This window comes from Nuphar pumila, chromosome 14 (assembly GCF_984573655.1).
Source record: "Nuphar pumila chromosome 14, dmNupPumi1.hap1.1, whole genome shotgun sequence".
Classification (NCBI taxonomy): Eukaryota; Viridiplantae; Streptophyta; class Magnoliopsida; order Nymphaeales; family Nymphaeaceae; genus Nuphar; species Nuphar pumila.
In genome coordinates this window covers 54,786,135-54,810,540 of record NC_143262.1, presented here as the reverse complement: position 1 = coordinate 54,810,540, position 24,406 = coordinate 54,786,135, and the positions used below count along the sequence as shown (strand labels likewise).

The following is a 24,406-nucleotide window of genomic DNA, read 5'->3' as shown; positions in this document are numbered from 1 at the left end:
ACCGTCACCGGCCTGGAGAGTCGTGGGTTTGGTTCTTTTCACATATGTTTTTAACTGCATCACTTAAACCACATAAGTTGGTATGGCACACTACTACACTGTTTTAGTTGTTTATACGGGCTGAAGTCTTGTAAAGGTCCCCGCAAGGAAGGATGCGGGTTTTCACTTTACTTTTGCATATGGTGTTGTAAACTTAAAGAATTGACTTAAATAAAAATAGTGTAATATACGTTCTGGGATATCTCATCTGGAGTATGGGAATCTTAGAGATCCGGTCTTGGGGAGACTGTAAGGATACAAAAACTCTCTGTGCTGTAATTTTGTCCTCTGAACCCGATATTGAGGTTCTTTCTCCTGACCACAGTTTTAGGAAGAGTCCGTCATTTTACCCGGGAGTGGTGTGTTTGACACAGCTGTTGTTTATGGTACCAAAGAAGTGGCACATGTAGGCGTGGGCTCTTGTATCCCCGACATTAGATGTGGAGGTCTAATGTTCCGAAGGTGATTCGGTCGAGGGCTAAGTTGAAACCCAGTAATAAAATACAAATTGTGTGCTAACCTACCCTAGGAACCTACTTGACCTCGGGGATTGTACCTGTTTGGTGTATCCGCGGGCAACGGTAATTAAAAAGAGAAACTTAAAGTTGTGTGCATTTAATAGGGCATCCATATGCAAAGGAAAAAGGAAACTTAAAGGTAGGATAATGAAAGAACTCATGCATTGAAAAGAAATCATGCATCTTCTTGTTATGCATTAGATCATGCATATTTGAATTGTTCTCTACATCATGACATGATATGGTGGTGATATGTTATTTACTTCCTAAAAAGCATGCTGAAAGATCTTATTACTTAGTTTTGTATACGCTCATGCCTTACTGTTTTATTTTCCTGCTTAGCATGTGTAAATGGTTGCATATATGGTTACTTGAATTCTGCAAATCTTATATCTGCACTCACTCAAATCATTACATGAAATCTTATCCATGTTCTTTGTCTCACCTGGTTTCTTTAGAAGTAGTTGTGCTCAGAATTTCGGTTCTGACAGGGGACATAGTGGCTCTTTCTTTTATTTCAATCTTTCTTGCTTTTTCAGTTGCTGCTTTATTTTCAATAAAATAAAACATTGTCCGTGAAATTTACTCTTATTCATAAATAAAGAAATTGTTTTGGTTCTTATAGATGATGGTTGCAAGTTCGTTTGTGGTGTTTGGGCTATTCAGTTGGAATTGGAACTGTGAGGACCCCGGGTCTCTGGGAAGTTTTTCGCAATGATTAAAAAAAAAATTATTCCGCATTTTCAAAGGGTATGAATTGGGGTCGTTACATATATAAAAGAGATACATTTTAACACCCTCCCACAAACTTAGGGTGAAATGACCGAAAGTTTGCCAAGGAGAAAGTTGAATCTGGGTGAGCAAAGCGCTTTTGTGAAGAAATTTGTCAACTGATATTCTGAAGTCAGATAAGGAAGGTCAATGACTTTTTGTAGGTATGCTTCTCTAACATAATGGTAGTCCATCTCAATATGCTTTGTTCACTCATGAAAAGTGTGATTTTTATATTGCACTCTTATTATCACAACACAATTTTGTGAGTCCTTGGATTTGAATTCTCATGTCTTGCAGCAACTGATGAATCCAGACAAGCTCCATAGTTGCTGAAGCCATGGCTCAATATTCTGCTTCAGTGGATGATAAAAACACCTTCTGTTGTTTCTTGCATCTCCATGAGACCAGTGATTCTCCTAAAAAATACAAAAACTTGTGGTGGAGTGACGGTTATTTGGGTCACCTCCCCAATCAGAGTTAGTATATGCAATTAAATTTAATTATGAAAATGAAGAAAGAAACACTCCCTTATTTATGGTTCCCCTTATGTATCTGATAACTCGGAGAACGGCGCCCATATAGACAGATGTAGGGGCATGCTGAAATTGACTTGCAGTGTGTACGCGAGATGTCGGGCCTTATAATGCTAAGGTACATTAGTAATCCTACGAGTTGCCGGTAAGGAATAGGATCATCCAAGGGTACTTCGTCATCAATCTTCATTTTGGATCCTACAACTTCAGGAGTCTCACAAACCTTATCGTCTGTGATGTCGTATCTGTCAATAACTTCGCACGCAAGTTTAGTTTGTGATAAAAAATAACCCCTATGAGAATAGGCAACTTCAATGCCTAAAAAATATGTCAGATACCCTAAGTCTGACATCTCAAATCTTTCTTTTATTGTATTTTTGATACTTTTGATCCCCTTGATATCATTACCTGTAATCAACATATCGTCAATATATATAGCAATAAAATTATAATTCCTGCATCAGACAAGGCAGTGTGAATATAGCATGAAATAAAACCATGTTGTACCATTATTTTGTTAAATCGATCATATCAAGCCTTGGGGGTTTGCTTTAAGCCATAGAGTGTTTTTGTAGACGAATGACTTTATCTTTGGGTACATCCATGCTCGGAGGAGCATCCATGTAAACTTCTTCATTTAGATCTCCATTTAGGAATGCATTTTTTTATATCCATTTGGTATATATTCTATTTTTTAATGGATGCAATAGTGATCAAATATCGGACGGTAACCATTTGTGCATCAGAAGCAAAAGTTTTCTCGTAATCGATACCATATTCCTGGCTATAACCTTTTGCAACAAGTCGTGCTTTATATCTTTCAAGACTCCCGTCACTCTTAGTTTTTACCTTAAAAACCCACCTACAACCTATTGTTTTCTTTCCAATTAGTAGAGAATGAAAAATCCAAGTTTTGGCTTTCTTGAGAGTTCTAAGTTCATTATCCATTGCATCTCTCCACTCTATTAATTTTTTTGCTTATTCAAAATTCCTAGGTTCTTCGTAGGAATGAATGGCACTAAGACATGCCCTATGTTTTAGAGAAAAAGATTCATAGGATATAAATCTAGAAGGATTTCTCCTAGATCTTTCGGTTCTTCGGGAGTGGTTTAAGATAGGTTCATTTGGTTCACTATACTTTTCAATTGCACTTCTAAATGTATTTTTATCTCTATGTGTGTATGTAATTGGTTCATTAATCGTTTCTTTTTCACATTGAATAGGTAGTGGAATAATTTCATTCATTTGTCTGTTATCAATCTCTTCATCATCACTAGAAATATCTTCATTTCTAGATAATAATTCAAACAAGGAGTAATTGGCATCATCTTCAAGAGATTTATGTTCATTAAATCCACTCGTATTTTCCAAAAAGGTTACATTTCTTGAAACAGATAGTTTGTCATTTTGAATATCATAACACCTAAAATCCCTTTTGTGTTTCTGAATACCCAAGGAATGCACAAGGGATGGCTTTGGGAGATCATTTATCATTTTTTTCAGTGAGGACAAAACATTTACAACCAAAAATCCTTAATATGTTGTAGTCCGGTTCCTTTTTATGTAGAGCTTCAAAATGAGATATTTGATTCAAATTTTTGAATGGAAGACGATTTATAAGATAAACCGAAGCAAGAGCCACTTCGGCCCAAAATCTTTTTGGTATGTTTTAAGAGATAAGTAAGGTCCTAGTGGTTTCAATTATATGCCTATGTTTTCGTTCGGCCAAACCATTTTGTTGAGGTGTTTTAGGGCATGATCTTTGATGGATAATTCTATTGTTTTCAATATAACTATTAAATTCATTTGAGAGGTATTCTCCTCCGGAATCGGACTTAAGAATTTGAAGTTTACCATTAAATTCATTTTGTATCATCATATGATAGACCTTAAAGGTTGAACAAACTTCATGTTTATGTTTGAGAAAATATATCCAACAATATCTTGTATAATCATCAACATAAATAACATAATAGGAAAAACCTTCCTTGGATACAACGGGTGTCGGTCCTCATACATCCGAATGCACAATTTCAAAAGGCTTAGTCGAAAACATGGTTCATTGTCCAAAAGGTAAGCTTCTCATTTTCCCAAGAATACAATCATTACAATTGAAGTTGTCTTTACATAAATTTTTAGCAAAATGTAAATAAGAAAGATTAACAATATTTGGATGCCCAAGGCGCTTATGCCAAACATTTATATCTTTATGTTGGGCAATATTACAAAATGAGTGTTTTGGAATTTAGAGAAATTCCATATAATATAGATCTCCTTTCCTAGAGCCTTCCCCAATCAACTTCTCGGACCGGCGATCCTGTATCCAATATTTATTTGATGAAAATTTGATATCACACCCATGATCCGATAGTTGAGAGACTGGAAGCAAATTTAAATTTAACTTTGGAATAAATCTAACTTAAGGGATAAAAAAACCTTGTTTTTCAAAATCTTCAATTCCTTTAATTTCAAGAGAAGCACCATCCGCAGTAGAGACAAAGGAAGATGATAAATTTTGTGTATTTAGAAAGAGCAAAAATGTGTAGAGTCATATGAAAAGAGGCACCTGAATCCAAAAGTCAAAGAGTCTTAACAAGAGGAGAGAAGATTGACATGGCGGCCCTGAAAACAGATCCCTTGAGAAGAGGTTGAAGAGCTTCCATGATTTGATTTAGAGATAAAGTAGCATTGTTGAAAGTTGATAATCCCTCCCCTTCGAATGATTGGAATGTTGTAGACATAGTCACCATCTTTTTCCACTTTGGACATACCGGTTTAATATGACCCAGTTCTTTGCAAAAGTGACATATGATTTTGCTATGGTCTCTTCTACCATATTGCCCACCATTTTCTCTTCCTCCTTGATTTTTGTTGAAATAAGGGGGTCTATAAGTTTTCACATTATTCCCCGGTCTAGAAACAGCATAGACTATCTCATCTTCTTCTTTAGAAGGAACGACCAACACACTTTGATTGGTTTTATTCATTCCCAATCTAGTTTCTTCTCCACTCAATTTGGTAAGCACATCTTCTATAGGTAGGGAAGAGAAGGAAGACAAAAGAGAGGATCTAGTTTGCTCGACCTCGGGTCTAAGCTCATTTAAGAAATTGAAAAAGTGATCCTCTTTTAATTGTTTATGTCTTAACTCAATCGCCTCTCCGCTCCATTTGGGTTCTTGAAGAGCAAGTTCATCCCAAAATGGTGGATAATTCGGCAAAGTATTCTCTAACAGACATTTCCCCTTATTGGAAAGTTAATGCCTTCATTTAGAGATAATACTTGTGAGATAAATCTCTTGAGGTGTACATTCTCTCAAGGTACTCCCATACTTGAAAAGCATTCTTGAATTTTAATATATTTGCATTTATCCTTGTTTCAAAGGTAGAGAAAAACCATGAAAGAATCTTGTGGTTCTTCATTTCTCATTCCTCATGCCTTTTGTTGTACTCTTCAAAGACTTTTTCTCTCTCTTCACCATCAAGAACCTTAATTTCACCCTTTTCAAGAACGGTGATTTTAGGTTCGGGAATGGTGCCTTTGACACATCCCCTAAGGCCTTTTCCCTTAATATGAGCCTCCATGTTGTCGGCCCAAACATGGTAGTTAGACCCATTCAATTTAAAACCAAGGGAGAAATGCGAGTCCTTTTCACCCATAGAGACAACTAAGAGAGAGTAAGTCTTCAGAAAGAGAGTGAAAAACTAACCTCCAAGGATCTTCTTCAATTTTTTCTCATCAAGCAAAATAGAGTAAAGGATGAGCACGTTCTTTGAGACAACCTTCAAGAATAGCACAAACACCAAGCTCTCTTTTATAAACCTTGCTCTGATACCATGTATAAATATCTCAAAAAGAGATAAAGTGCACAACACCACAAAAGATATGTGCACAAAGGCACAAGAATACTTTAGAACAAATGTACACAAAGGTACAATAGAAGAACGCAAATGCACAAAGGCACATAAAAATAAAGAATTTTTATTTGAGAAGAATGGAGAACATGAGCTCCATGGAGTGAAAAATACAAAGGGGGATCTCCCCTATTTATAAGGAGCCTTGGAGGGGCCCATCAGCTAGTGTTGAGCCCCCTCCAAGTTGACCTTAGCAAGGTTTTAAAACCCGTGACTCGGAACTCGACTCGTTCTTTATTGACTCGTGACTCGACGGGTCAACTCGGTGACTCGGACCGGGTTTTGTTAACTTTTGATTTTAAAAGAAAAACAATATATAATTTGTCTAAAACCATGTTTTTGAGTAAACATAGTCTCCAAATGTCTGTAAGAATATAAAAACAACTGCAAAGAGCTATAGAGGTTTGCTTGAATAATTGAATTTGATATCTATACAAGCACTTTGACTAATTCATGACTTGAATTAGAGGATTTGGTCACCATGAGTTTAGTCTGCTACTACCTAAGGTTCCTAAAATGGCCAATCATATATGCTAGCTTGTTTTAAAAGTTTTAATTCCCTCTCTAACAAATCCATAAATGTAAAACAGGGATATATGTGCATATTGAAAGTTTACAGAATGCCCAATATCAACATAAATAAGCAATTTTCTCATGTATAAAACTATGCAGGAAATATATTAATGGCACAACTATAAAAAGACTACTAATATTTGAATATGTACAATGCTTGTTCACATAACAAATGGATGATGAAACCTAAATGTGACTTCCCACAGGCACAGTTGACCCGCCATATATAGTGAGAATCATTTCTTTAAAATATTTTGCTAGAATAAGTTGATAACACAGGGTGAACAGTAGTTCGAACAACATGGTGATTTTATTCTATGGATTTAAATGCTTTTTTATCTTTAAATGATTTTTATTTTTTTTATACAAAAATCTGGGGGTAACCCTTGTTAAAATATATGTACTTATATATTTCGAAACTGTAATTTGAAACTCAAAAAACAAATTTCAAACATCCCAAAACTCGCCCAAGTCAGGCCGAGTCAGGCCGAGTCAAGCCGAGTCAGGCCGAGTCAAGCCCGAGTTTTGGCAAACCGAGTTTGCCTTGCCGGGTTGACTCGCTGGAGGGGCGAGCCGAGCCGAGTCAACGAGTTGACTCGGCGAGTTTTAAAACACTGGACCTTAGTCAACAAAAATAAAAGGAAAAAAGAAAATGAAAAAGAAAAGAAAAGAAAAAAGTAAAAAATATTACAACATATTCATAATTATGAATATCCGCAAAAATAGGAAAATGACTATAATACCCTTGTGGGTTTTACAAGAAGAAGGAGAAACATATATTTACATATATCTAAAGATGGATACATATACATATATATAACATATATATATATATATATGTATATGCATCTCTCTTTAGATATATGTAAATATATATATATATAAAAGAGAGAGACATTTTAACATACAGTTCATTTGATATATAGCCAACTAAACTGCATCATCTCAATAAACTTTTGGCACACAACCTCCACGTAAAAAAGCTCTTGTTGTCTCCAAAAATATGTATATTATTCCTTTCAGCTACTCCATTATGCTCAAGAGTATAGGGACAAGATTTTTTTATGGACAATTCATTTTTCCCGCAAGAACTTTTCAAGCACAAATCTAACATATTCATCACCAAAATCAGTTTAGAGAGTCTTAATCTTAGATAAGAAGTTTTAATTATGACATAAAACTTTTTGAAGATTTCAAAGAGTTCGCTTCTACTTCGCATGAAATATGCCCAAGTATATCGTGTGTAGTCATAAATAAAGGTGACAAAATATGACGAACCCTCCTAGACAAGGCTAGTGAGGGACCCCATACATCAGAATTAACATAATCGAAAGGATACTTAGCTTCCCTAACTCTAGTCCCAAATGGCAAGGCATGACCCTATGCTAGCCTACAACTCTCACACTCCTACGCATGCCTTGACACAACTAACTTCGACCCACCTAAACTACCAACATACACCAAATGTTGTAACCTAGAATTAGAGATAGGACCTAATCTCTGGTGTCACAAAACTGCACAATTGCATCTCCCTGACTAACACCATATCTTCTTTGTATACTCAAATCTAACCAATCCAGGTAATATAAGTCTCCTCTCCTATGGCCAATCCCAATCATTCTTCCTAACAGCTGATCTCGCACAACACAATCAATAGGAGAGAAGGTAACAATACAATTAAACTTAGTAATTTGGCCAACAAAAATATTATTCATTGCAAGAGGAGGGACATGATAAACCTATGAAATATTCAATTTACTCCCAACACAAGAATTGGGAGTAATGGACCCAACTTTGGATACAACCATGGAAGAGCCATCTACGGTGCAAAAGGTACCACTGCAAGTCTTACAATTGGCTAAAATAGACTCATTAGCAATCATGTGGCATAATGCGACTGAGCCTATCAACCAACCAAGAGGTTTACCAGAAATACCTGCACAGGCAATGTCGAAAGAGGAAGTGGGAACAGAAGAGAGAGCAGGAGAAGGGGCAACAATGAGCAATTGAGTTAAGTGCTGCAACTGAAGAATTTGATGCTGCATTTGTCGCATCAACTCCAAAATCCGTAGTTGACTCCCACCAGAATGATTAAAAGAACCTTCTACAAACAAGTCAAAAGGCTGAGTATTTCCACTATCATCCATTTGCCCATTCTTGTCCCTAAGATTCTTTCCAATAGACTATGTCGTATGGCCTCCACTCTTCTTTTTCATACGCCTCATTTCTTTGAAATAGTGACATCTCATACCACTCATGTCACCTCTAGAAACTCCTGACATAGAAATTCTCTCATCACTGAATCTACTATTCTGACAAACAAATGCATAGATCCCATCAAACTTTTCTGGGCCAAATCGAATCAAATCTCCCTTATCCATCACAACCACAACCTCCAACTACAAAATGATTTCCTATATTAAACTAACAATAACTCTTATACAATAACTAAGAACAATGCAAGGGGAAACCAATCACCACACCATCCAAGCCACAAATCTATATCAACTCCAAAGGATTTGTATCCACACAAGATACACCCCAAATACAATGGTATCCACAATATCATCCCCAATATGCGAAATTAATCTTGTCAAATTTCACGGGAACAAGCTCAATACCTTCTCCATTTTCACCACAAAACCCCTAAACTACAAAATGCGAGTCAAAATTGTTTTGTTTTCAGCTCTTTATACACTATTGTATTTATTTACGTTGTAACTGGTACTTTAGTCAAGAAGAATGTTGTAAAGGGGGAGTCGACCCTTGTATATTTCATAACCCTTAAAAGAAATATATATAAAGTCTTACTTCTCTCATTTTATTCTCTTCTTCTTCCTCTTTCATCTTGATACTTGCATATAATCCATGTTTCAGACCAATGCTCTGCGACAGAGAGGACATTGAGGCTCAAGGTCAATGTTTGTGGATGTTATCAAAATAGTATTGCATCATCAACAAATTTTGAGATCTTCAAATAAGGACATAAGAATATAATGGTGCAGGAGGGGAAGAAATGGAGAAGAATAGCAAATCTCATAGCTATGAGGAGACTCAAAATTGCTCGCGTTAGGGATGTTCTTACTTACTTTAATGCTGGCATTAGGATTTGGAACATTTTAGTGGCATTAGGATTTGGAACATTTTAGCATTTTGCCACTGGTGCATAGAATGAAATAAGTTGATAATATCAATGAGAATATAATAACTTATGGATAGAGAATACATCATTACAAAAATACCTCAAAACAGCAGGGCTTATATCACATTTCTTTCACTTTTTTTCCTTTTCTGGGTAAGTATACGAGGGGATTTCCCAAGAAAGACTGTTAGGATTTGGAACATTTTACCATTTTGCCACTGGTGCATAGAATGAAATAAGTTGATAATATCAATGAGAATATAATAACTTATGGATAGAGAATACATCATTACAAAAATACCTCAAAACAGCAGGGCTTATATCACATTTCTTTCACTTTTTTTCCTTTTCTGGGTAAGTACACGAGGGGATTTCCCAAGAAAGACTGTTCAGCAAGGATAGTATGAATATTATTAATTTAGTGACTGCATTCAGCAGTCAATGTTCTGATTAGGAACTGTAATGGTAATAAGAGGCAATACACAAAAATGATTAGCATCTATAAAACATTTAACTATTATTTTAAGAACAATTGATGGACATACAAGCTATTTTGTTGCTTTTGTTAAGTCTTATTTGAATTCCTTAAGTTGAGTCTACTATTGCATTAACAACTCCCTACCTAACCTAAAAAGGGTGCAATCCATATGCACAAGTAAATGAGCCTCTGGTATTCATACTAACAGCTTTTAACATTCTTCATTTTGTTATCTACAATTGCATTTTTTAATCTAATTAGAAAAACTGACAAGAAGATTCTTGTATCCTTCGCACAAAAACCGAAGTTTGTAGAACCACCACTGATCAAAACACCACTGGCCATAGGCAACTACAACTACAAGTCTACCACTATTGCCATCATCACAATGTTTTTATTGTAATGAAACAAGAGTCTATCAAACATAATGCCAACAAAGGGCTACAAAAGTGCACAAACACAATAGGGTCTCTAATGAACCAATTACAATCTCATAAGATTACAAATAACAAGTAACAACCAACACAATGTAAGAATATAAATTATATTGAATAATGAAAATGCTTAGAAAAGCATTATTGATTACAAGGGGAAAGCCCCTATTTTTAGCCAAACACAAGGGAGAGTGGGGGCAGCCCAACGACTAGTTGGGCTGCCCCAACAGCCACAAACAAAAAACAAAAATAAAGATTACAGAAAAAGAAGAAGAAAGAAAAGAAAACAGACCTATAGGCCAATCCCTATTGCAATGTGAAATTATTGAAATGAATATTTCAATTTACACACACGCACACACACACACACACACATATGATCCATACAATATATTTTAACACTTCCCCTCAAACTTATGATGAGATCACTAAAAGTTTGTGAAGAAGAAAAAGAAACCGAAATAGAGGGAGAGCTTTGGTGAAAAAGTCTGCAATCTAAAATTCGAATGAAACATATGGTAAATCAATCGTCCCCTTCAAGTGTTCTTCCTCGAACGTAGTGACAATCCATTTTGATATGCTTTGTTCATTCATGGAATGTATGATTGTTGACTATATATGTGACACTCTAGTTATCACAACATAACTTTGAACTTTGAAGGTTCTAAAACATCAACTCCCATATTTGTAAAGACCGCAACACACGACCTCGGTTGTTGTTGCAGTCATTGCCATGTATTCAGCTCTTATAGAGGACAAAGACACCTTCTCTTGCAGTTAGAATATATACCATATTTCTGTAAATACCTTTTTACAACCAACCTAGCTTTGTATCTTTCTAGGGATCCATCACTCTTTGTTTTGATCTTAAAGACCCACATGCATCCTATTGTCTTCTTGCCCTTGGGAATGATGGATTTCTCAGTCTTAGCTTTATGCAAGATATCTAATTCTAAGTTCATAGCATCCACCCATTCTTTGATGTCATTAGCTTCATTATAGTTGGATGACTCATAATATGAATGAATGGCTAGAAGACATGCCCTATAATTGAGAGAAAAAGATTCATATGAAACAAACCTACTTGGGGTTCTAGATATTTGTTCCAAAATTCTAAGACTAGGTTCCTCTATTTCAAGAGGTTGACTATATCTCTCAAGTGCACATGGATGCTCTCCATTACTATGTCTAGAATAATGCATAAGATCATGAGTAGGTTCTCCGCCAACGCTAGATTCATCCCTTAGTTCAGTATTGTTATTTACTTCATTATCATCATTTTCACAATCATTAATCTCAACATTTGCCTTAAGCAATAAGTCAAACAAGAAAGCATACTCGAATTCTTCCTTAGGTTTTTCAAGATCAAATTCTTTTCCGGTTTCAAGAAAAGTGGCAAACCTAAATACATAAAGTTTGTTATTTTTTAAATCATAGCATCGATAGCCTTTTTGGTTATCGGCATATCCAAAGAAAACACATTCAATAGCTTTGCGGAGAGTTTATCATATTTTTCAAGGAGTACAAAGCATTCACATCCAAAAACCCTTAATCTTTTCAAATCGGGAATAATTTTAAAAAGTTTTTTAATTGGAGACTTATTTTCTAAGATTTGAGAAGGCATTCTATTTATTTAACAAACCACAGTGAGAGCGGCTTCAACCCAAAACCTTTTTAGAACTCCTTTTGAAATAAGTAAAGTCTTAGTAATTTCACCAATATGATGATGTTTTCTTTCGGCAATACCATTCTGTTGAGGAGTCCTAGGACAAAAATTTTGACGCAAAATACCATTGCTTTTTAGATAAGATTGAAATTCATTTGAAAGAAATTCTCCTCTTGAAGATTTTAATATTTGTTTTAAATTGATTTCTTACAAGATTATTAAAATCTTTAAAACATGAAAACACTTTAGATTTGAATCTAAGTAGATCCATGTATGTCTACTCAAATCATTTATAAAAGTAACATAAGATGAGAATCCACCTTTTGACATAATGGGAGCGGGACCCCATACATCCAAGTGTACCAATTCAAAAAATTTATTAGATAAAGAAGTTCTAGGCCCAAAAGGTAACATTTTCATTTTTCAAGTATATAATCATTACATACATAGACTTTTTCCTTACAAGATTTTTCCAAAAACGGAAAGAAAGTTTGGATATACTGTTAAAATATATAGGTTATCATATATATATATATATATATATATATATATATATATATATATATATATATATATATATATATATATATATATATATACATTTCACATGTATATTTATATTTATATAAAAAAATTATTTGTCTTTTGAAATGCCAACTAGGGGCAATTTAGTGTTTTTGTCTCTAGGTAAATATCCATGTCCACTAGGGACATTTTTGGCTTTATATTTTTTTCTTTATTTGATCAAGGGCAAAAGGGTCCACCCCTTAGAGTCATTGGGACCCTCTCGAAGGTCATAAATATGGTAGTTGCGAAGCTCCCCTTGGTCCCCATAGATGTATAAATAGGAGTCTTTGGCCCCTTATTCTTAATGCTTTTTCAATCATTTTCAATATATTGATTCTTTATATTTTAGTTCTCCCTTCTCAGTGTTTGGTGATTTGCCCTTAGTGGCTTATTGTATCTTGTCCATTAGTAGCATCTTGTTTATGTGTGTGTGTCTATGTCACATGGGAGCGGGAGCGGGTGCGGGTGTAGGTGCGGGGATGCGGCACTTCCAAAAAACCCAGGTGCGGGGTTGCGGCAAAATATATATATATATATATATATATATATATATATATATATATATATATATATATATATAGGAACTATAACCAGTTTTTTTTTGCTAGTGTGTTTGTTTGAAGACTTGTTACCCACGTTCTGCTTGTTGTGTACTTTGTCGCAACGGGACAAAATTGATGAACCGAAAGGATTGGCAATCTGATCGACCCAGCCTACTGCGTTCTGCTGACATCCATGATTCAATCATGTATGAAACTCCCTGGTCTTCACGAAAAAAAATATAAGCGAAAGATTTGATGTGGTTTGTTGGAGAGAGAGTCTTCACGAGGCCTACGGCTCCACCGCCACTGCCACACCACTGCCTAGGGTTCTTCAAATTTCATTTTATATACAGTTGCACACAGATCTCCAGTCTGGACTCTGAATGACAGCTAAAAGAAATTTATTGGATTTGCCATGTGAAAAAGAGAGGTCTACACCAGGCTACGGCTAGAGCACCCATCTTGTCAGGATAAAAGTGAATACTAATAGCCACCAAGGCTACCACCACCATTATCATTTATTATGGAGAGAAAAAATCCTTGACGAAGAAAGATCTGGATGGTTGAAGGATAAAGACTTCAAAAGGCTCTTGAATTTTTGTTTTAATTTTTGAGGAAGATGGATCATCATTTCCAAGTTAACAGTATGTTTTCCAATGCTGTGAATTCATTGTTTGGAGGCAGGAATAGCATGGGATGCTAATAAATCTCGTCAGATGTTGTGGACATAAGTGCCCCTTTTATAAAACAAGAGCAGCAGCAGCAAGCAGGCATCGGTTGTTCCGTCCGTTTATATTCTCATCACTACCTGCAGGGATCCAGCAAGGGGTGGGGAGAGGTGAAGAATCTAGAAGTCCTCGTCAGGGAATAGGCAACTCTAAAGAGACCAAAGCTATCAAGGCCAAAATCAAAATCAAAATCCAGCAAGGGGCGGGTCAGGCTGAGCGGTCAACTGTCAGCAGAATTTTTTTTTTTAAATTCTGCAGCCCATTTCACAGTGCAAAATTTTTAAAAAAATCAAAAAATTAGACCAAAATGACCCTGGGTGCGGTCAACGCACCCAGGGTCAGGTTGACCGCACCCGATGCCGCACGCGCACCCGCATCGCGTCGACGCGGGTGCGGCACCTGTCTGGCCGAATCCCTGTGACATAGGTGTGTGCCTTCTTTGTAGTCACTTTGTGACATTGTTCTTGATACTTGTGTTACATTACATGGGATTAGAACCCTTAGGTGTTGGAACACTCGCATGTCTCATTTTTGTATTGTTTTTAAGTGTGCTAAAGTGTCACATACTTGTTCTTTTCTTCCTATCTTCTGCAATGGCAGATAAAGATGCAAAGATTGATCTCTCATCCAAATTGAATGAAAATGCATTCAATAGCTTTGGGGGAGAAGTCTTAGTAGTTTCAACGCTGATGTTTTCTTTCGGCAATACCATTTTGTTGAGAAGTCCTAGGGCAATATTTTTTATGCAAAATACCATTGGTTTTTAGATAAGATTGAAACTCATTTGAAAGAAATTCTCCTCCTGAATTGGAGCGGAAGATTTTAATAGTTGTTTTAAATTGATTTCTTACAAGATTATTAAAATCTTTAAAACATGAAAACACTTTAGATTTGAATCTAAGTAGATCCATGTATGTCTACTCAAATCATTTATAAAAGTAACATAAGATGAGAATCCACCTTTTGACATAATGGGAGCGAGACCCCATGCATCCAAGTGCACCAATTCAAAAATTTTATTAGATAAAGAAGTTCTAGGCCCAAAAGGTAACATTTTCACTTTTTCAAGTATACAATCATTACATACATAGACTTTTTCCTTACAAGATTTTTCCAAAAACGAAAAAAGAGTTTGGATATACTGTTAAAATATATAGGTTATCACATATATATATAGGTTATCATATATATATATATATACATTTCACATGTATATGCATATTTATATACAATTTTTATTTCTATCTTTTCAAATGCCAACAAGGGGCAATTTAGTCTTTTTGTATCTAGGTAAATATCCATGTCCACTAGGGACATTTTTGGCTTTCTTTATTTTTTTCTTTTCTTTATTTGATCAAGGGAAAAAGGGTCCACTGCTTAGAGTCGTTGGGACCCCCCCAACGTTCATAAATATGGTCATTGAGGAACTCCCCTTGGTCCCCAAAGATGTATAAATAGGAGTCTTTGGCCCCCTATTCTTAATGCTTTTTCAATCAGTTTCAATATATTGATTCTTTATATTTTAGTTCTCTCTTCTCAGTGTTTGACGATTTGCCCTTTGTGGCTTATTGTATCTTGAACATTAATAGCATCTTGTTTATGTATGTGTGCCTTCTTTGTAGTCACTTTGTAACATTGTTCTTGGTACATGTGATGCATTACATGGTATTAGAGCCCTTAGGTGTTTGAACACTCTTGTGTCTCATTTTCGTATTGTTTTTAAGTGTTCTTAAGTGTCACACACTTGTTTTTTCTTCTCTTCTGCAATAGCCGATAAAGATGCAAAGATTGATCCCTTATCCAAATTGAATGAAAACACATTCAATAGCTTTAGGGGAGAGTTTATCATATTTTTTAAGAAGCAAAAAGCATTCACATCCAAAAACCCTTAATCCTTTAAAATCGGGAATAGTTTTAAAAAGTTTTTCAATTGGAGACTTGTTTTCTAAGATTTGAGATAGCATTATAAAGCACAGTGAAAGCGGCTTCAATCCAAAACATTTTTAGAACTCCTTTTGAAATAAGTAAGGTCTTAGTAGTTTCAACAATATGACGATGTTTTCTTTCGGCAATACCATTTTGTTGAGTCTTAGGACAAGATTTTTTATGCAAAATATCATTGCTTTTTAGATAAGATTGAAATTCATTTAAAAGAAATTCTCCTCATGAATTGGAGTGGAAGATTTTAATATTTGTTTTAAATTGATTTCTTACAAGATTATTAAAATCTTTAAAACATGAAAACACTTTAGATTTGAATCTAAGTAGATCCATGTATGTCTACTCAAATCATTTATAAAAGTAACATAAGATGAGAATCCACTTTTGGTTTTGGCCTTTGGGAGTTTCTCTCGGTCACTGGCCGCTCCCTTGGGATTTCAGTCTCAGTTAGAATGTTCGGGTTAATAAAATACCCTTGAATAATATACCCCCGAACGTTTTCTTCTGAGATGGTTGTCTTGGCCCGCGTGTACCCGTGGGATAAGAAAAGATAAACATCAATTAGAACAGTTAGGTATCACTGTGATGGAGTCATTAAAGAGACATTTGCATATTCTTTTAGCAAGCTTTATATTCGGTGTTTGTGATGAAACAACATCCTAAAATGTGCAGATATGAGATAATTGAATTCATATTGTGGGTGTTACATAGATGTTATGCATGTTACTGTTAGTGTTGTGGCAGAATATGCTTTAATGGTTTAATACCTTACTTGCTTAATTGTTGTAGTTGCATAAAATGTTTTACTTGCTTAACTATAATTATTGCATAATCTACTTCTTTATTTAGATATGTGTTTGTTGCTGCTATTGCATCGACTTCGTTATGTGCTTATGTATAGGCTGAAAATCACACACGACACCCACATCACATACTTGACACATGATCTACTTGCAAGAAAAATTAGAGTTTTCCTACTTAGACGTGGTAGTCTAATTCCTATAATTTTTATCATTTTCAGGCACAGAGTAGTTCTATGAGCGAAGCGGGATGAGGCGCTGACCAAGACTTGATCTACTTGTTCCTTGGCGGTCCTACTTTCTTTCGGATTGGAATTTTTATTTTGAGACTCATAATGTGAAAACTCTGATGTTGGATTCTATTATTATTGAAATAAAAAAAAATAAATGGTGTGGTTTGCTTTTACCTTCCTGTATCATTTTGAAATGTTTAACCCTGAAAATATTAGTTGTTTCCGCTATATATATATATATATATATATATATATATATATATATATATATATATAAAATCCTCAAAAATCTGTGTTAAAATTTCGGGGCATTACACCAAATGCATTTTTTTTTATTCATAGCTGGCAAACCCGATGAATCAACTCGAGAATCGCCTGAGTCAACCCAGATCGGACCCCAACTGGATCATGATTTAGGACTGCCGATTCACATGCCTTTTATTTGTTTTTTTCATGCATTTTTTAATTTAATGCATAATTCCCATAAAAGAATACTTTTTATAAAGAATTATATGTTTTTAAATCATAAATATTAATACTTATATAGCTTAGTCATTGATGTCATGTGCTAAATTTAGTGATTATACAATATGAATTTTGATTTTTTCCATATCTTAACACTAAAAAGTGTGTAGTCCTAACTCGTCCGAGTTACCGAGTCGACCCGCAGACTTGCGAGTGAAGGGTTGGGCATCGAGTCACAAGTTTGCCAACTATGCTTTTATCCAATCCAAGCATTAACTCTTTTAAATCATTTGTTTCTACGATTGATGATACATCCTTAGATGTTAAAGGAATAGGAAACCTTAAAAAGATTTTGAGTAAAGACATAATTTTATATTCCAAAAATTAGAATTATTCCAAAACTCAATTTAAATCTTTTTTCGATTTCTCAAATATCCGATCTTGGTTTTAGTGTCTCTTTTTCACCTACAAATTGCTATATGCAGGATCTCTGGTTCGAGAAGTGGATTTGGCAAGGTCATAGAAGAGGAGACCTATATTATATGGATTTTTTGTCTTTGCCATCTAAATCTTTTTGTAATCATGTTCAATATAAAGATGTTATCACTTGGCACAAAAGGCTTGGTCATCCAAATGTCTCTAAGTAATATATTTTCCCTTTCTTAGACAAATTTTGTAATGAAAAGGAATTTGCATGCAATGATTGTATTCTTAAAAAATGCATTATCTTCCTTTTCAATATAACAACTTCATTTCTAAAAGACCTTTTGAGCTAGTGTATTTGGATGTAGCCGGCACCCGTCATATCTAAGAGAGGATATTCTTATTATGTTGTTTTTGTTGATGATTTCACTGGATACAATTTGGTTTACTTTCTTAGGTTCAAATCCGATGTTTTTTCTATTTTTAAAGAATTTCATATCCTTGTTCAAAATCAATTTCAAAATAATATAGTTATTTTTAGATCAGATTTCGGAGGAGAATACATGTCAAACGAATTTCAAATTTATCTCAAACAAAATGGCATTATTCATCAAAAATCTTGCCCCAAAACTCCTCAACAAAATGGTCTTACCAAAAGAAAACATAAGCATCTTATTGAAACTACAAAAAATATTCTTATTTCTAAAAAATGTTTCAAATTTTTTTTGAATCGAAGTCATTCTTTCCACAATATATCTTATAAATAGGATGTCATCTTCGTCTCTAAAAAATGTTTCTCCTTTTGAAAAAGTATTCAAAATATCACCAGATTTCAAAAGGTTGACAATCTTTGGTTGCAAATGTTTTGTTCTTTTTCAATGACAAGACGAACTTTCACCAAAAGCTCTTGAATGTGCTTTTATTGGCTATGGTGAAAATAAAAAAGGATATAGGTGTTATAATGTTAAAAATAGCAAACTTTATACTTCAAGAAATATGACTTTCTTAAGGATCAAAATGGATTTGAATATCAAAAACCCAAGGAAGATGTTGATTATTTTTTTTACTTGTTTTATTACCTAAAAATAATCCTAATAATTCTAATGATATGATTTGTAATAATGCAATTGCTCGTGATAACAACTCTCCTCAAAGGGATGATTCTCCTAATGAGAATCCTAATAATATTCGTGTGTATACTCGGCGTAAGAGAAATAAGCATCAAAACGCTTAAATCAGATCTGGGCCTAGATTTAGATTTAATTTAATCGAATTAGACCTTAACCCAAACCCATATCATTGAATGAGACCTAGGTCCAAGCCCAGGTCTCATTTCATTCAGCCAGAGAACCAAACTGACACCTGGCCATGTAGAGCTAGGTGTTTGAGTTAAGTCAAACCAAAGAGACACATGGCCCTACATGTCAGGCTTTAGTAACAAAATGCAAGAGAGAGAGAGAGAGAGACGAACCCAGCCCATCAGGGCTGAGTTTGACAGAGCCAGGGCTGAGAGCCAAACCCAGCCCAACAGGATTGGGTTTGACACTTGCGGCAACGAAGGGAAGAGGAAAAGAAAGAGAAGAGGAGGAACAAGAGGAGAGAGAGAGAGAAGAAGAAGAAGAAGACAAAGAGAGATACCTTGCAATCGTTGTCGTCGGAGGAGAGGAGGGGTCAGGGAGGGCCGCCATGGAAGAGCAAGAGAGGAGGGGTCGAGAGGGGAGAGGAGGGAGATATCGTGCCCTAATCCCCCGCCCCGCCCCGCCCCCTTCTTAGTTCTTTTTTTATTTTTTATTGGGTCCAAAATGGACCCGGTCAGATATGACCCTGGGTGTGATTGACCACACCCAGGGTCATCTTGAATGCACCCGAAACCGCACATGCATCACGTTGCGTCGACACGGGTGTGACACTCTGTTGGACGACGCACCTCTTTTTATAAGATCTATAGGTACTTCGCTTACCATTTTGCTCTTATATGTTGATGATATGACCATCACTAGGAATAATCAGAAGAAAAATGAAGAAATTAAAATTATGCTTAAAAAATCTTTTGATATGGCTGACCTTAGTTTTTTAAGGTATTTTTTAGGTATTGAAGTACCATATTCGCCAAGAGAATACATTTTATCTCAAATAAAGTTTCCAGCTGATATTATTGCATATTCTGGTTGCATATTCTGGAATCACAAACATAAAATATGTTGACACTCCTGAAGTAATAAATGCCAAAATGAGAGCTACAGACACTCTACTACATGTTTTTATGTGTTGTAAGTGATTCTCTCATTTCCTTAAGATGCAAAAAGTAGCAGAAAGTGTCTTTATTTTTCTCACAAAAGCGAAATATAGGGCAATGGCTACAACAACCGAGGTCGTGTGGATAAGATCGTTACTTTCAGATTTGGGTGTTGATGTTTCAGAACCTTCAAAGTTATGATAACAAAAAGGTTTATATACCTAGCCAGCAATCACACATTTCATGAATGAACAAAACATATCAAAATGGATTGTCACTATGTTCTAGAAGAATACTTGAAGGGGACGATTTCTCTGCCATATGTTTAGTCCGAATTTCAGATTGTGGACTTCTTCACCAAAGCTCTTCTGCTACCAAGTTTTCAGTTTCTTCTTAACAAACTTTCAGTGATCTCACCATAAGTTTGAGAGGGAGTGTTAAAATAATTGCATCTATATACATGTATTTATACATATACATATATCAGGGGCAGTTTGGTCTTTTTATGTATTGTAATATATATAATCCAATAGGGATTGTACAATCTTTTTTTGTTTTTTAATTTTCTATTTATTTTAGTATGTAAATCAATATTGACTGATTGGGAGCAGTCCAACTAGTCATTGGACTGCTCCCAACGGTCATAATTCTAACTGTTGGAGGCAGTCCAACGGCCTTTCTCCTTTTTGAACTACATGTATTGCTCTATAAATAGAGACTCTTGTAAATGTAGGGAAATGCTTTTCTAAGCATATTTGTTGAGAATACAAAGATCATTATTTTTACATTGTGTTTTATTAAAGCTTGTTGTTTAGAATCTTAGATATCGCTTTTATGATATTGAAATCAGTCCATTAGAGACCATATTGTATTTGTGCACTTGTGTAACCCTTTGTTGGCATTGTAATTGTGCACATCTCGTTTCATTTTAAAAGCATACACAAGAAGGCTCACAATATAAAGAATAAGATTTTATTAAACATCACAAGCATGCAAAATACATAACTTACAAAGAGGGGAAGACCCCTATATATACACAAGAGAGAAGAGAAGAAAAGGTAAGAAGAGCCAAAAGAAAGAGAGAGAGAGAGAGACCACTCCCAACAGCTAGATTTCTAACCGTTGGAAGGGTCTAACAGCTAGAAATCTAGCCATTGGGGGCTCAGCTTAGGTTGACTAAGTCCAAAACACTCCAATAAAATAAAAAAGAATGAAAGAAAGAATATAATAAATATATATCCGTATGTACATATATATATATTTATATATATATATGTACAATTTAACAACCAGACTTACTATTTTAGGGCTTAGATTATTCAAATTGGGAGAGAGAGAGAGAGAGAGAAGATTTTGAGAGGTAAAAGGGAGGTTTGAATGAGAGAAATGAGAGAGATGGAGAGAAATCTCAATTACTTAGTAAACTAAGCAAGAGAATGACTTCTCTAGCTAAGGAATTCCCAACTACTGAACCAAATCCACTCGAATAGACTAAAGAGGTCAAGAGACTTCAGAGAGCTCAATTCAATGGACCAAAGATATCTCATGAATACATATGCTCTTATTTATAGGCCCATACCCCTTCCTAGGTTTTTCAAGGAAGCTACTAACAGTAAAAAGACCTTATTTCCCCCACATTGCAAGTATATCTCATGTACAAACCCCCGAATGGGTCGCGGACCCTAGGAAAAACCACCATATCAAACCCCATGAACCCAACACAAAGTAACATCGAAATCCAATGCTAGTGGATATGGTAACAATCTTTTTATGCAAACTTTAGTAGATATATCCTACAAGTTATGGTATGCTTTTTAGAACACTGGTTGATATTTTTCTGGAAAAACAAATTGCAAAAAATATCCTAAGATACTCCCTTGCTAAGACTATCTTGATAAATAATAGGAGGATTCCATAAATATAACCAAGCAAAGAATCAGAATGTCATACTAGAAAAGGAAAAGAGAGAGAGAGAAAAACCTGAGACATATTTCATACTCTTCTACTGTTCTACATTTTGAATCTTCCTCATCCACATCTCTTTCATTAATTATGTTTAACCATGACCCCTCCTTAAGATTTTTACCTAGTTGAAACTTTTTTCATTTGAGACAAAACCACTTCTTCATTTTATGTAAGCATATCTACCAATAACCTTAAAGGTATTGCATTCAAAACTATACCTGTATGACTTCACTGTGCAGTTGATTGTATTAAAAGATCCTAAACCTAAACATTTAATTTACCAAATGAAGGACATTCATGGAAAGTAGTTAAATCAGAATAAAACACTCAAGTGTGAATCAGTAGAGAAAATACAAAAACCTTGGCTTAGTATAAACTCCCAATTAGTTCATTAAGAAGGATGAAAATCATCATGCAAAAATAGGACTAGGAAAATATACCTGATGGGCAATATTGTGAATGACAAGCACAGATCGGGTATATTTCATCAAGCCATGGTCACGATAATACGCCTTCAGATAAACTGGCAGCAATGCGGTATGCCAATCATTTGCAATGAACACTAGATTCCCATCTCCATAACAAACACCACCACATGGAACATACCAAGGAACCTAAAGAAACAACCTCAGTCATATGTCCAAGAGATAAATAGAGTTAAAATAATTCAACTTATATCGTGTGTGTGTGTGTGTATGTGCGTCGATAATCATTCATGTGTAACGTATAAGAATAATATTCATCCTAAAACTGATATACAAATCTTTTGGAATATCAACATTTCTCATAAAGTAGAATATTTTATCAAAAATAAAGAGAACTTAATTCATATGTAAGTAAATATTAAGAAATGTGTCAAATGAACACAGTCATCATGCACTATATGAGAATTATAAAATTATGATATCAAACCGGTCCACAAAGTTGTTCAGCTTCAGCTTTCCTGGTTATTTGCAGAACAAAAGTTATGGACAATCTCACTCTTTCTTGTACTCATTCTCAGGCACTTTTAGTTCTGAACAATTCTTGTACTAATCCTCAGACTCATTTAGTTCAACCTTCATCTCTCCAACAGTCATACAATACATATGAGATGCTGAACAATATTAGATCCCCATGTCATGCAAGCTTCATTTTTCACAAATGTTGTGCGATAAAGTGCAAACTGGCTGATGTTTTCACCCAAAAAGGCCAGTCTACTTTTGATTATGACTCAATCTCATGTCATGCTGAACTAGCCAATATGAAAGACGTTCTTGTCTGTTTTCACTCTAAATAGTTGCCTTCTCATCCATTCTTCAATTGTAATACGTTTTAGAAGAAAAATAAATTAACTAAGCAAAGCACGGAGATGAAAAGCCACCCAACATTACAAAGAGTAGGAAACAGATGAGAAACTAGGGGCCTAACCAATTGATATCTCAGCTAGGCCATTGATCAATATACAAGAGGATCGAACCTTGTAAGCGGGGTATCCTAGAATCTGTTTCACTTTCAAATCAGGATCACATTGACGGGGCTGGACTCAATCCGAGCACTACAATTCCAAACATGGTTTAGTAGGGAACCAGGTTTGGATACGAAACAGAGAGGATTTCAGTCTAATGAATGGACCATTTTGGGGTTGGTAGGACAGATGATGGTGACAATTAGTGGTGCAATGGCAAATGAGTGCTTAAGGACAGGAACTGTTTGATTTTAGAGGAGAGAGAGAGAGAGGAGTCTTTCCTTTTTTCCATATCCAGCTTGTTACGCCCACGGAAATAATGGGAAAAATCAGATACCATTGTCAACTTATCAGAAGACTATGGATTTGAGCCATAGCACATGGTTTCATAAAATCCATATGATTTTCCTTATCAAAATCGTGTCACATGGATAAGGATGTGGGAACAGGACACATTGTGGATATGCTTGGTATGATGCTATAATTCTCAAAATTTTAAACACTGGACATGGCCATACACAAACACAAATGTATGTATGCATGTGCAAGGATAAAACGACAGCTCTAAATCACTATAACTAGGAACATCAAATAATGAAACTAAGTTGAAATTGAAACGTAGTATAATTATTGAAAAAATTTAAAAGAAAAAGAATTCATGTGAAAGTAAAATGAGTAAATAAGATTGTAAAAGGAAATAGATAAATTAACAATGCAATGTTGATTGTGTGTAAGATTGGTTTGACTGTATCCTATAAGTATCCTGAAGTGTTCGTGAAGCATCCAAGTGCCATGTTATGTTGACACAGGATACACATGCTAAGTGAAGTGTATGTGTAATATAGGAGGAAAGTGCTAGACAAGTCAAATATGAGGCAGTAAAAAAAAGAGAGGTGGTCTGGGCTAAGTGGAGAGAGTGCAAGAAGCAGGGAGAGAGATATAGGGATTGGTCATTAGAGAAAAAACGGATGGGATCAATGGATCTTAGGG

The 24,406-nt window shown here is 35.1% G+C and overlaps 1 protein-coding gene across 3 annotated transcripts in view; it reads right to left on the bottom strand.

Annotated features, from left to right (window-relative positions):
* SS2 (starch synthase 2) overlaps positions 1 to 24,406 on the bottom strand; it is a 119,725-nt gene that overhangs the window by 13,511 nt on the left and 81,808 nt on the right. For all 3 annotated transcript variants that reach the window (XM_089988183.1, XM_089988181.1, XM_089988182.1), the window contains one exon: positions 22,410 to 22,583. In XM_089988183.1, the coding sequence (XP_089844309.1) occupies positions 22,410 to 22,583 (174 nt within the window). The remainder of the gene's footprint in view (positions 1 to 22,409; positions 22,584 to 24,406) is intronic.